This window comes from Pleurodeles waltl, chromosome 12 (assembly GCF_031143425.1).
Source record: "Pleurodeles waltl isolate 20211129_DDA chromosome 12, aPleWal1.hap1.20221129, whole genome shotgun sequence".
Classification (NCBI taxonomy): domain Eukaryota; kingdom Metazoa; phylum Chordata; class Amphibia; order Caudata; family Salamandridae; genus Pleurodeles; species Pleurodeles waltl.
Window position 1 is genome coordinate 647,030,872 of NC_090451.1, and position 14,310 is coordinate 647,045,181.

The 14,310-nt window shown below is 41.9% G+C and overlaps 1 protein-coding gene across 3 annotated transcripts in view; it reads right to left on the reverse strand.

Moving 5' to 3' along the window:
* VPS45 (vacuolar protein sorting 45 homolog) overlaps positions 1 to 14,310 on the reverse strand; it is a 430,890-nt gene that overhangs the window by 115,235 nt on the left and 301,345 nt on the right. For all 3 annotated transcript variants that reach the window (XM_069218226.1, XM_069218227.1, XM_069218225.1), the window contains 4 exons: positions 7,843 to 7,911; positions 6,191 to 6,328; positions 5,378 to 5,488; positions 931 to 1,065 (listed from right to left, as the gene is read on the reverse strand). In XM_069218226.1, the coding sequence (XP_069074327.1) occupies positions 931 to 1,065; positions 5,378 to 5,488; positions 6,191 to 6,328; positions 7,843 to 7,911 (453 nt within the window). The remainder of the gene's footprint in view (positions 1 to 930; positions 1,066 to 5,377; positions 5,489 to 6,190; positions 6,329 to 7,842; positions 7,912 to 14,310) is intronic.

Genomic DNA, 14,310 nt, shown 5'->3' on the forward strand with positions numbered 1-14,310 from the left:
ATTCCAGCTAAAACTCTAGTTTTGAGCATCCCTAAAGGAAACTTTTTCTAACACTTACAGGATGCCATTTCAAGTCAGAATAAATATTTATTTTTATGATAAATGATAGTGGTTCCTCAAGCAAAAACCATTCCATTTTGAAATACATTTAAACTTTGTGTCCTCAAACACAGTTTTTTTTCTGTTAAACATTTGATCCATTACTGAAGTCCCAAACTTTCAGGCCCCATCATGCTCACTCCTGCCGTTCTTTGCTTCTTCACACAACTTGCAGAAAACTGTAGTTCACTTTAAGGAATTTGATGTTCAACTGTTCATATTATTATGCGACTGAAGATATAATTGCATAAATCAAGAGCAATAAAACTAATTTCAATTTCAAATTTAAATGAGAAAATTTACAAAGGTAAACATTCGTCTGGAGAACAGAAAATTATTGTCCGCCCAGCTTTCAAACTTTATTAAAACGCATTCTGCCCACGTCTTTTAAGCCACAGCAAGTTAAACAGTAAAGCATAAAGATAAACAAAGTTTGAAACTAGAAAGAAATGATCAACATTAACCACCGTGAGACACTGGCTCTAAATCTTAACCAAGTGAGCTGCCCTTCAGTGACTTTACCATTGTAATTTTGACCCATTAACAGCTTCCTAACTGCCCAAAGCATGATTACAGACTTCACTTGGAAGGAGGATATAATATTGTAGAGCAAATGTTGGCAAAAGTGGCACCTGAATCTGAGCTTTAGGGTAAGCGCAACCTGCCGTTCAATAAGAGCTGGGTTCCATAAGTAGGGTCCAGCCATGATCGAGTATAAGATAACTGGAGCCAGGTTTTATTGACACGTTATATGGTTCACGGGCTGCATTTCTCCCTGGTCAGATCCACCCTCCTCCCATCAGGACACCACATGATGAAGACAGAACATACGTTAGCATAGAACTCATCATTCTCCGCAGACAGCACAACTTCTCGCAGGTCTTTGTTGATTCCAGGTACTCGGGAAAGGTCAATACGATTGTTGTTTATCCCCAGTAGTTCATGCACCATTGCCTGGTATGTCCACTAGAAAGTACAAAACAGAGATATGTAAAGGAATAATTAAGTAGTATTATGAGAAATATACAAAATAGACCTGGGAGTCTTAAGCATTAACATATTAGTGCATTACACCCCTGCCCAAGTAAGTAGCTAGGGTTCAGACTTAGGAAGGGAATGCAAGAGGTTTTGTCAACCAGCACCAAAGATATAGGCAAAAACACTTTTTTCTATAGAAACTCAAGCGGCACCAAAAATATTGATTGGCAAGTAAAAAAACGATTTTTCTATAGAAACTAGGTCCTAATTGTAACTACCTAGTGGCGACTGCCACTAGGTAATATATATATATATATATAAAGCCACATGGGGCTGCAGGGCCTTGGGGCTTCCACTGTGGCCCGAACAGGGATATGGTGGGCGCCCTGGGTGGACATTAGGGCACTTACCTTTTGTTGGCTGCCATGCCCCTGGGTCTGGGTGGGGAGCCCCTGGGAGGAAGGACACACCCCCTCCCTTTAACTAATGTCTGGGCCCGAGGGATAGGGTCCATGGAGCCAAAATCAGCCCGGGGGAGGTGGCCTTGTGGCCCCCCTCCCCCTTTTGTAATTGGCCTGGCCCCAGGGGGGTGGGAGCCCTGGGGCAAACATCGTTCCGGGGAGGGGTGCTGCATGCCCGCCCTCCCCCATAAATATAGTGGTGGGCACCAGAACATGGGGTCTCCAGGGCCAAACACAGTCTTGGGAGGGAGGCCACATATCTCCTCCCCTAAAAATATGTACCAGGCCTCAGAGGATGTGGTCTCTGGGGCCAAAATTTGCGTGGGTAGGGGGGACACATACTCCCTCCTCTGCAAAATGTTTGGGCCTCAGGGAAAGGGGTCCTTGGGGCCAAAATCAGCCCAGGGAGGGGACTACGTACGCCATTTCCCATTGAATATAGTGCTGGGCCCTGGGGGATATGGTCCCCAGAGCCGAAATCAGCTTGGGGGAAGGGGGCCCTATGCCCCCCTCCCCCCAAAAATGCACCGTGCCTGGGGTATGTCGTCCCCTGGGCCAAAATCAGCCAGGATGGGGGGCAGTGTGTTAGCTGTCTTTGTGGCCATGTGGCCAACCCCAGCCATGCGCTGCAGTGGCTGGATTCATGTAAGGTAATTAAATATTAATTTACAATAAAAAAACCTATAGAAGTTCACTGAAATAAAACAAAAAACAAAAATTACAGGGATGTTATAATTAAGAAATAGAATTTAAAAAAAAAAAAAAACCTTAGAACTTAGAATAAATATTACTAAAAAGCCAAAGGTTACAGAGACCTAAAAGTTCGGTTCAGATTTTACACACACAAAACCACAGAAATTCAGCAGTTATAGTTTCAGTTATCTCAATTAACTATAACTCGTGTCCTAAAGTAATTATAACTGCTTAATTTCTATGATTATGTGGGGTATAAAACCTGAACCTAACTATAACATCCCTGTAACCTTTGTTTTTTTAGTGAATATATTATATATATTTATAGCCAATTTTACTTTGGGTTCACAGACCTCAGGGCTTGGGTTGCAGCCCTCATCGAGGCCCACAGCTCCCACCCACTCAGGAGTTCTCTGGCCAGGGACTGCAAACTTGTGTCAAGCCTCATAACCTAGAGGAACATCAAACTTCATTGGCATGTTCTCGACTTTTTGGAGGATTTGTAGGCCCAAAACACGGTTTTCAGACCCCACTGAAGATCCAATAATGGTCCACGAGTCAGCGAGCAATTACAAACCCCATAATGGAATCTGCAAACCCTAAAAAACATTTTTTTTTTAAAAGAGCCTGGACAATTGCCAGGATCAGAAACCAGCAACCATCAGCAGTGGGGGCTGACTGACTATGGCAGGCTAGGCACGTATTTTGGCTGTAGGACAACATCTTTGGCAAACACTTTGCTGCATATGACCGATGGCTACCCGCAGCAGGTTAGGTACAGGACCTGATAGGAAGAAACTGTTACATGTGGTAAACTGACTGCAATTCATAATTCAAATTCTTAAAACAGACATGCACACTATAAGTCACACAATGGACATGCAAAACCATAACTCACATCCCAAATGCTTGTAACTTAACATTATACTAATACGAAAAAGGGAGAAATACTTAATTAACCATACTCAAACCAATAAATATTACTACATTCATAGTAATGTTTTTTACAGTGCTGAAAGTAATACAATATTTACCTTCTCTTTAAGATTACTACAACATTTGTAATTTAATTTGTCACATAAAGGGTCAGGTCACAAGCATCACATTTGGTGTGTGACTCATGGTTTGCATGTTTGTTGTTTGAGTTATGGAATGTGATCTTAACCACAACTTGGTAATTTCGCTGGATGTCCGGTTTTAATTCACAACCACAACTACAATTTAATTGTATTTTTTATTTAACCCACATTTAGGTGTTGTAAACAAAGCTACCCATTCCATACACATATATAATGTAATGTTGATATGCAATATAGTGATGCCATAAGTAGAAGCATAAAAAAATATTTGTTAAGTAATGGGTGCTGCTGTCCAGTATAAGAGATGGCACTGGTGAACAATGTGCTGGCTGGCACAGTTACTATGAAGGGACTTTGCTGATCAGTTTGAGACAATGCCAGCGCTGAGTAGCAAGGGACTGGCACTGGTAGGATGTGTGAGGTGCTCTTGGTAGAATGAAAGGCATCACAGAACTCTCTATTTAGCATGTTTTACAAACTCCAACTTCTCCCTGAATGTTCATACAAATTACATCCTGGAAATCACTGGACAACTGAGTTAGATTAAAGGTTACTGTGAAAGTAATAAATTACACATTGTGTTACAGCAAACCAAAATGTTGAAATATAAACATATATGACGAAGATTGTGTTTCATTCTTAGCATAATGTTTAGGAGTAACACTTAGTTTTGATTTTATTTTCACTGTTGCTAAAACAACAGCTTTATTGCCTTCATTACAGAGGCAAGGTTAGCAACGGTGCAAGCTGGTGCAATGGCAAAGGGACCCAGAAGTTTGAGGAAACCATGCATGGGTTGGACCGGATTCGCATTATTTAAACACACCGCTCAGTATTTTTTAACCAGTGCCTAGCTCTGTCCTATGTCTGTGATTACTCTTTCCTAGAAAATAACGGCACAGAAGGAGAGGTGAGGTCTATGGGGTCGAAACTGTAGTGGAGGAAGGAATACGCCAGGTAAAAAGTAAACGATAACGACAATAGGAAGGTTAAAGTACAGAAAGAAAGAGCAGCGATGAGAAATGAAGTTAGAGAAGATGAGGGGAACAAAAATAATGGAAAGAAAGAGATAAGATGAGTGAGGAGGGAGAATATATAGAAGAGAAAGGGAAAGGCAAGCTTGAGGACTGACTGGTTGTGGGAGATAGTGTAGAAATGTACAGGGCAGACAAATCGAGAGGAAGAAAAGATGAGCTGTAGAGGAGAAGGTATGGGAGAAATGGAGCACAGAGGATGGGATACAAAAATAGAGTATGAAAGTAAACAGGGAGAGAAAAAAACAAGAAGGGTGAAGGAAATAAGGACACATGAGAAAGGGGTTCAGAATAAGTAAAAGGGGATTTGGAGGATACAGAAAGGGAGCTGATAAAGAGTTCTGGAGAGAATAGTTGGAAGGAGATGAGCGACAGTGAGAAGAGACAACAAGGTTATAAATGTGAAAGGAGTAATGAGACAGCAAGAGGTCAAGAAGATTAAATGGAGGTTGGGGAATGGAAAAGGAGGATTTAGTTAAAAGTGAGCAAAGAGATGGGGATGACAAGAGGCAGCAGTAGTGATTAGAAAGATTGAAAGGGGAAAAAGATATGAAAGGAGAAAGGGATTAAGGTAGGTAGGAGGAGGTGAAGATAGATTGAATGAGAAACTCATGTTCATAAGCAGGCTTACAACTATCATTAGTGCAGAAGATGTAGTAGCACCGTATTGGTGGTCCGACGGTCGGACTGCCAAACTTGTAATGAGGTTGATAGTATTCTATAAAATTCTAAGTAACACAATAAATAAATACATTTTAAGAACTATTTGCAGTTTTGAGGAAACTATGAATTGATAATTGTTTGATTTTAATTCTTGCAATTTTTTATTAGTGAATCCTTTCTGGAACAAGAGGACGCAGTAAAATATAACCTCAGCAAATCTGTCCTTTGCACACTCCATCCCAATTGGTGACTTGAACAGAAAATCAGCTTGCAACAACATGTCCCATGCTATGAACTGAAATACTGACTGATGGAGTTTCACAACTGTATCTGTGCTTGACAAATTTCTTTTGTAGTGAACAAATCTCACCTGATTTAAAAGAGGTGTAATGGCATCGTCACAGCGATCCAAGATCAGTAGTAGTGGTGGCACCTCAGTCCTTCGGAAGTCAAAGAGCTCATACTCCTTTGTGATGACTTGCTAGTAAGAGAAGACACAAATGAGCTGGTCAGTCTCACCTGATGAAAGCGACCCGTGCAAATAAGAGAGTAATCTCAACGTGGAACGGGCAGGGATAAAGTCTGTGCCAGGGGGAAGCGGGTATAACAATGGGAGAATGTATAAAGGTATACTTGATTAACTTTTCCATTAAAACTCCTTTTCATTGTCACATGTCAGATAACTTGCTCATATCGGTGTCAGTTCCATTGAGAACTATGAAAACTTACCTCCCCAAGGTGAAAGACAGCTTGATGTGGAAGTTATTTTTATTCCTAGGAATTTGCTCCTCTGTGGAATGGTTCACCCATCCCCAACATCTCATTGACTTGATTACCATATTGATTAAAAAATATACTTTATATTAATTGGGGCAGGTGAAAGAGAAATGTTGTTTTCTTGACCCTTGTGGTATTAAACCAAAACCAGACCACACTCCTTGGCATGACTGAACTATTTATAGTACGACCAAAACAATCCTAAATCATCTCTGTTTTCTAAAGAGATCAATTCAGACTCCTCATGTTCACCAGTGGTGACGCCAATGCTTTCTTTTGTAAGCTCCAGAGCCTATAAAATATGTTGGTACATCAAAGAGGCTTGGGGGAACAATCCTGGTAGTCAAATGAATAGGTAGACAAATGAATGACTGGCCATGGAGAGAATAGCACACACAAACCTTACCTTGACTCCTTCAGCAAGTCTCTTAGCCGTGTCAGAGGACAACTGGTAGCGTATCATAGGACATTTCTTCAAAGACAACAGCAAAGCTGTCAGTCCTTGGGTGGTTCTGGACAGCTGCACAGGATCCCAGTTCCGGCCCTGAGAGAAACAAAAATATATGATCTATGCTGGAAGAAAAATACCTTAGATAAACCATCAATTGAAAGAGGTGTACATGCCTAACAGTTTAAAAAAATATATATTAAGATTTTTTGTAACTGAAGCCTACCAGTTAAACTCATACGTGTTTTATGGCTTGCTGCCGGTAATCTTTCCTTAAACAAACTTTATAATCAAAATTTGCTCCACTGTCGGAAGTCTGAGCTGAGCTACAGTGGATTGAGTCAACACAAAACCTTAATTACATCCTAGTAACACCACCGACACCAAGTCGCCGTGCGTGCACCAATGCTGTGCCTGAATGCACAACTAAGCTGAAGAGATTGACATTAATATTGATGACATCACACAGAAACAGCAAATGTGTAGGCGTACCTGCTAATCTTTTTCCTTAAAAGACACTGATAAGCATAAATACCAAGGGGCCCAAAATGTACATATAATATCTTATTACCTGAAACTGACCAACCACTTCAACGATTTATGAAGTAAATTTGTGCCCTATATCTGATGGCACCTTCCAATGACAGCATTGTGTAGACGTTACCACAACATATGTGCTTTGCATCATCCAAGTAATCTATGCTTGCTTTCAGTTGCAGTCAGCACTAGGCTGCTTCCTAAAGAAATTAATGTCCCTGAACCTGGAGCTTTATGACCTGGCATGGGTGGTTTACTCATTTCAGGATATCACAAAACATTCCCAGGTTACACTGAATTATAGCTACCAGGTGTAATCCTGCAAAAGTTTTGGGTATCCCTCTTCCACAGTCTTAAATGTAAAAATTATGTAAATGCGTGTGCACTTTCTAAAGTGATGCAACCCCTTCCCCAAAACCTGATCAATTGTGAGGGGCCCTCATTTTCCCTTCATACCTAGAAAAGGGGTTTTTCCCTGCTCTTGGCCGGAGTGAATCACTGACTATTTCCAGAGTGGAAAGGGTCTTACTATTTCTATTCACAAAATTATCTGATCATTTTGCGGTTGTGGGGGTGTCCTATCTTTGCCTTTGTCAGGATTACAGCTTTAGCCACTTACAGTGTGGGAAATGATTGAAAACTGGTTTGTGAATACCCACAAATGTTTTACTTTGTGGTTGTGCACAGGTCTTTATTGCATTACTGCCATGGAATGATCACAAACTACCCACAGGGTATATTACCTTCCACTGAAACCTCAAGGTGAGTAAATCTGTTAAAGAACAAGTTTTCTGAATCCAAAAAGTGTTTTCCACTTGTAAATGGGGCTATTTGCACTTGTAAGTCTTACGTACATGTGCAGATAACTTTAGGAATGAAGTCTACTACTCCTATAGATGAACACGGTCTAACAATTGGTTAGCTCCCATTTTCTAATCTAGGTGAAAGAAATGATCTTCTATAAAGATTAAGAATCACTACCATTCTGAGCCTTTCAATTGTTAAAAATTCAAATAAATATGCTAACTAGTTCACCTCAATTATCAAAAATACATTGATATGGTGCTTCCTACCTGACAGCAACCCAGAATGTTTAGCGAAAACACATGTGGATTCACAGCGATGTAATCTCCATAAAACTCCTATTGAAATCAAACACAAAACACCAGCATTTAGGCTTGAACATGCATTGTTTTAGTGTAATAGTGAATCTCCTCTCAAACTAAAGTGTTACAAAGTCAAAGGGATTGTTAAACTCGTAAAGGGGGAGGGCAAAATATTTTGATAGGATATACATGGTCTCAGCTGGTTTAAGGCAGCAAGGAAGGGAAGTATAGGTACCTCTACAATAGAGTCCCCCCAAAAAAGCAATCTCTTGGCTCATATTCTCTTATCATGAAAGTGGAGTTCATTAATTGCTGTGGTAATCCAGCATCAACTCACAGATTGCGCAGTTGCAGTTTCAGACTCTGTTAGACAGTGCAGTGGGTAAGTGATGGAACAAATGCTCAAATAAATCAGAATCAATAAAAATTAGGGTGGATGAGCTCATCATCATCTTCAACGTTTATTTGCCTTACAAGCCATAGAAGTGCTATAAAAAAATGTCATACATATTACAATTTCATTAAGCTCATGCACACCAAATCGAAATCATCATCTATATAAATAAGATGGAGGAAAGGAACATATTCATAAAAACTTAATGATACTATCAAACATCATGAATCCGGTATAAAAGCCGATATAAAAACAGACTAAAATTCCAGGGTGGGTCTGGAATTAGAACTACAACTCTGAAAATCCTACTAAAACAATGGGGAACAAGAATTAAACTATTCCATATTTGTTTCTGACCACCATTGCATGACGAAAATTCCCACTGCCACACAGATCAACATGTTCGCCAAATTTTGCAGGTGCCCAAAAGCCTCCTTGTAAGAATAAAATAGAAGAACTGCAAATTGGAAGCAAAAAACATTTCCTGGCGTGAGAATACAAACTGCAAAATACAATAAAGTGCATTGTGCTTTGCGAGGCAATATTGTTACATGGGCATCATAGCAATGTGACTTCCCTAGGCTACATTCCTGAGAAAGGCAACTAGAAGGTGCGAAAACTAAATAGCAATCTTGTTAAGTATAACCTAGCATTCCAGTTATGGAATGAAGAAAGATACGGTTCACACCCAAGCGACATATAATTGTAATATATTTGGCACTTCTGGTCAGTTTATCAAAAGAAGCCTGGTGAAGTCTGCCCTGTCTAATCTGGAAAGCTTCTTTCACTTTGGGAGCGGCCTTGGAGTTTGTACTTGCCGGGTTGGCGACCAATTCGATAAGGCCTAGCTCTATAAATTATTTCCTAAAATAGCTAAACCATGGTATTGTAAACACATTATCCAAGGAGAAACAATCCTCCATAACATTTCTTGTTAATTGTGCGTCCGGGTTGCCCCACACCCTTAGCCATAATAATGGGGGTTCCAGCTTTATCTCCTCTCCCAAACGGGCCAGGCCCAGCTCTGGAAGGCACATAAAGGCAGAGATTGACTGTGGGTCAGTCAGCTATCTACATACAAATGTATCTTTAACCTGCTATAATGGCCCAAGGCCTTTGTATCACCACACTCCTTCACCATAGGTCGCCACAAAGTCACATTTACTCTGGTAAATTTCAGTCATTTCTTTGATCGGTTTTTGAACCAGCCTTCTAGCAAACAGGAAGGCTGACTCCATGGCTCCTTGAGTCTGGGCAGCCCTAGACTGGTGCAAACTTTGCCAAGATGAGTTTTGGTCAAAGAAAGGCCCAAGTACGTGAAAGTCTTCACTCTTAGGAGGATCCCATAGAAACAGAAATAATTTTTGTCGATTCATTTTAAGACCCCCCTCCCCCAAATAAAATTATAAAATCCGTCTAAAAAAAGCTGTAATCAATTAGCGGTCCTTGCCATTAAAACAGCATCATCTGCATACAGAACTGTCAAGGGCCTTGACTTAATTCTGGGCAGGTCTTTTCCTAATTTGGTCAAGACTGATTCTAAATTGTTAATATAGATAAAGAACAAAAGGGAGGCCATGACACTCCGTATTAACTCTTAGGTGTGATCAAATGTTCCCCATCTTTGCCATACCCAACCCTTATGGTAGAGTACCAGTGCATTTTTTGTAGGAGTCCTATCAAGCCCTGGTCAGTTCCCATCCCGGCCATGTCCTCCCACATTTTCCCCCTGGGTAGCAAGTTGAAGGCAGAGGCGAGATCAGTAACTGCCAGGTAAATGGAACCTCTCCTAGCCTTTACATATTTTCCTATGGTCAGCTGTAAGTGAAGGTACTACTCAACAGTGCCAACTCCTGGACGGAAACCATACTGGGCTTTTGACCAGGCTTCCAGTTGAGATGCAAGGACCCTTCCCAAAACTTTTAAGGAACTTTCCAGAAGGGAGATTGGACGGTAACATACTGGCAAGGTCCGGTTTCCCTTCTTAAAAGTAGGGTCAACTTTGGCTTCAGACCAAGAAGGGATTAAATCCCCTTTTGTCAAGGCTTTAAAGACATTAGGTAGAATGGGGGCCCAGAGCAAAATATTTTCTTTAAGACGGTCCAGAGGTACTCCATCAGGTCCAGGGGGCCTTTCAGCTGGGCTGTGGTTAATGGCAGCAATAACATCCTTTACCTAAATAGAGTTGCTTGGATTCTCATACATCCTTGCATTATGATTAGCATCTCAACAAAAAATTACCGAGAGCTATGTTTTCAGGATTAAAAATATTGTTAAAATGGTCGGGTTGTACATCAGCTGAGATCACTGTGTCTAAAGTTGGTTTATCCAAACCAGTAAAAAGACGTTGGTTAACCACCTTCCAAAGGGAGACGCTATCCCTCAGTATGGTGGCCTTTCCCAGTTACTCCCCGGCAGCCTCCTCAGCTCAGATCTCCTAGACTCCAGGGTAGCTTTGTAGGACCTTCTTGCTTCCATAACCTCCTCTCCATCACAGGATGAGTTACCTTTAACTTCTTTTGAGCTCTAGTGCACCCATGATTGAAAAACCTAAGGGGAGGTGATGGCTTAACTGATCTATTGCACCGCAAGCCATTGTCAACAGCCACACAGAGGGAAATAAAGGCATCAACAATCTGCTTTAGGGGCTCATCCACAGAGGTCAATTTTGCACACACAAAAAATGTCAAAATAAATAAATGACATTGTCCTTAACCAAATTGGTCAGAAAGGATCCCTTATTTATTGTCTACCATTTACTTCTTACACCTTTATTGTGTGAATTGTATAGTGGTAAGGTCTCCCGAATCCCATCTTTGCTGCCCAAGTATAAATCAAGAGTCAAAAGCAAAGGGTTATGATCACTAACACAGAAGGCCATAACCTAGTAATCCAATATGATTGCCGCCAAATCCAGGGACAGGATGCAAAATCGATCTCACTACCCCTGAAACCTCTTATAAAGGTGAGGAAGCAACAGAGGACCATATCCTCCTAAGTTCTTTTGCTAATGCCAAATTTCTAGAGACCATAAACATGTTCATGAAGTCCCCAATTCACGATTGATGAAAGTGCGCAGTGCCCCCTCCCTTCTTGTCTTTAGCTCCACAGGATGAGGGTTTATTAGAGCTGCACAACTTACCGTTGAAATCACCGGCCTAAACAATAAGCTTCTCCCTATTATAGCCTTCAGAGAAGGATTCTACAACGGTCCTCAATTACTTCCGTTACTCTAGTATTAAATATATTATTATATACATTTATCAAAATCAAGTCAAAAAGTACAGAATCTGTAGGAGAATTATCTGATAATGAGCAGAGTGGATAATAATGCTACCTGAAATGCCTGCCAGTTTGACCGAGATTAGAATAGCTAATCACCCCTTAGCACACCCTGGACTTGAGGGTAGAGCTCTGCTGCAAAAGGAGCAATACCCCTCCACACTAAAGTCATTCTGGGACCATGTTTCCTACAGTAAAATAATGTGTGCTTTCCCCGTTTCGGAAATTCAATCCAGGTTTGCAAACCAGTTATGGATATCAACTATATTCCATGACATGAGCCTAAGCCCCCACCTTTCTACCCCACAGCAAACCAGGCCACTTAAAATGGGTGTAGAGATCGCTTGCGCCATATAGGAAGAGCCTCCAAGGGCCCATACACCCACTCCCCCATCTCCAACACAAGTGTCTTTCACCCCACTATGTCCTGATATGTTCCTGACTACCTGACATTCAGTCCTGATCTTCTAAGGTGGCAAGTGGCTCAAAGGAGTTCTGAGTTTCAACATTAAATTCTTGAATCATCCTTCTTGGCTGACAAGGGTTTCCTTGTCTTTATATAAAGGAAAAAGCTGTTGGTCGAAAGAAATGGAAGTACCCGAATGGAGCCTGAGACACGGCCTTGCGAAGAGAAAAACTTCAGTAAGGATTGAACTAGGTAAGGTGACTTAAAGTTGATGTTGAGGCAGTCCCCACAGGATTCCTTTTTTCCCGGCCCAATCCAGGGTGTTGCTCTTATCAAAATTTCCCTAGAGTAGTGAATTACCCATCCAGTTTTATTCTTCAAACAGTGTAGCACTTTATTTTTCAAAGTGGAATAACTTTCTGTCAAGTGTGGTGCTAAGCCTCGAACATCTTTCAATACCAGGACAAAAGGGGTGCACTCAGACGGGAGTTGGGGTACAAAGTTAGTTGTACTATGCCTTAAAGTCTCTGGGTGGCACCTGGGTAGCTCTTTGGGATTTCTTGCACCTGGTGCACTGCCAAGCAGCTCAGGCTCCTTTCCCGCAGGTTCATACCTGGCTCCCATCGCTTGATCTTTGCTTAGCAAGGTACTAACTCTGGCACCATGCAAGGTTTTATGCAAAGTTTTAGGCCATGTCGGGGACCTTTGAGGAGGGGTGGGAAGGTTTTCAGCAGAAGATTGCTCTACTGAGATTAAATTTCTCCAACTCTTTCTCATTCGTCTCGAGCAGGTCAAAAAACAGGTTCAGCAAGCCAGTAATTGAGGACACCACCAAGCTGCACACAGCCTCCACTAACTCTGCCGACTCATGGGTTCCATCTCCAATTTTCCCTCCATTATGGCCCAGGCTGATTGATTCAAAAGGCAGATGAGTCAGTGGGCCTCACCCTCCATTCTCTTCCTTGTTCCTGCTTGGTCTCTTGTCTTTGGGCCCGGAGATGACAACCCAGCTCCCACATTCAGCGAACACAAGGTCAGGTCTACAGCTGCTGGAGACGGGTCTGAAAGAGGCTGCGCATCAGGGGGAGAGGAGAAAGAGAAATGTCTTTCTGCCAATTTCCATTTCCCTACTATTCACCCCCACCGCCCGCTGTAAAGCCATCCAGTGTAGTTCACTGCACCAGTAGGGAAGGTAAGGAAGGGTTGACAGTTGACTTTTCCTTCCCCATTATAGTGCAGGACTACAAGAGAAGCTTTTCTAAGGAAAAATCTCATTCAAGGGAAAAGAAAATGACAACAGTACCTTCTGGTTGATGTTCTGGGTTGGGCCAGCCCAGCCTCTTCCAGTCAATGACAGGTGCAAGATGGGCCACTCTTAACTCGGTCTTCGCCAGGGCACGTGCCTGGGCGCATCCCACACTTCGGGAGCACTGCGGAGGTATTAAGCATCTCCTGGTGTGGAAACAGCCTGGGGCAACTCCCCTGCCACTAGTATGACTGGGTCCTGTAGTCCGTGGCCACCACCTTGAAGAAAGATGTCCCACATTGCAGGAGTGCTGCAGGGATATTAAGCGCCTACAGGCACCTAAACAGCTTGGGGTGGCCCTCTATCGATAGTACGACTGGGTTCTGTAGTTAGTGGTCCCGCCCTGGAGAAAGATTTCGACAAATCCATTCCATATAGCATGGCTGTGCTATCCAGTCAGAGATGACACATATCCAGACTGGTGTTTGTGCAACCCAACACGGACTGTCTAGCCAGACTGCTAGACCATGACTCCTCTGTACTGGAATACAAGCAATCCCACAAGCGGTTCAGATTTGGGGTGGGTCCCATAGCTACTGGCCTAAGCTGAATCTCAATGATGAGGCCCATAAGGCTAAGCATACCTTGCTATGAGATACTTGTAGTTCCATTCAAAGAGGATAAAGCCTCTTGTTTAGAAATGAACTATCCATTATTGCACTGGGCCAAGACCAGATTTTTATGTGGTTGCTCCATATCCATAATGGCACAGTGAGCGAACAAACTGTGGCCCAGTTTATGGTCAATATTGATTCAAGTCTCCCGCCCATCAGTTTTTGCTTCTTTACCATACTAAGAAATACTTTAATACCAGCGTGTAACTCTTCAGACAGAGGTAGGGTCTGAATGTGTACTTCAAAACTACATAATGTCTTTGTAACAAAGGTACATTTTAGTATCTAGGCTTTATATAGTCAGAATATGTTTATTGCTACTTCTATTCCATCAATTTCTTTAATGGAGGTGAAGAAAGCATCTCTTACATGTGACTGGAGTGGTTATTACTGCTTTCATATTAATTAACGCTATAAAAGCAGCCTGATTTTA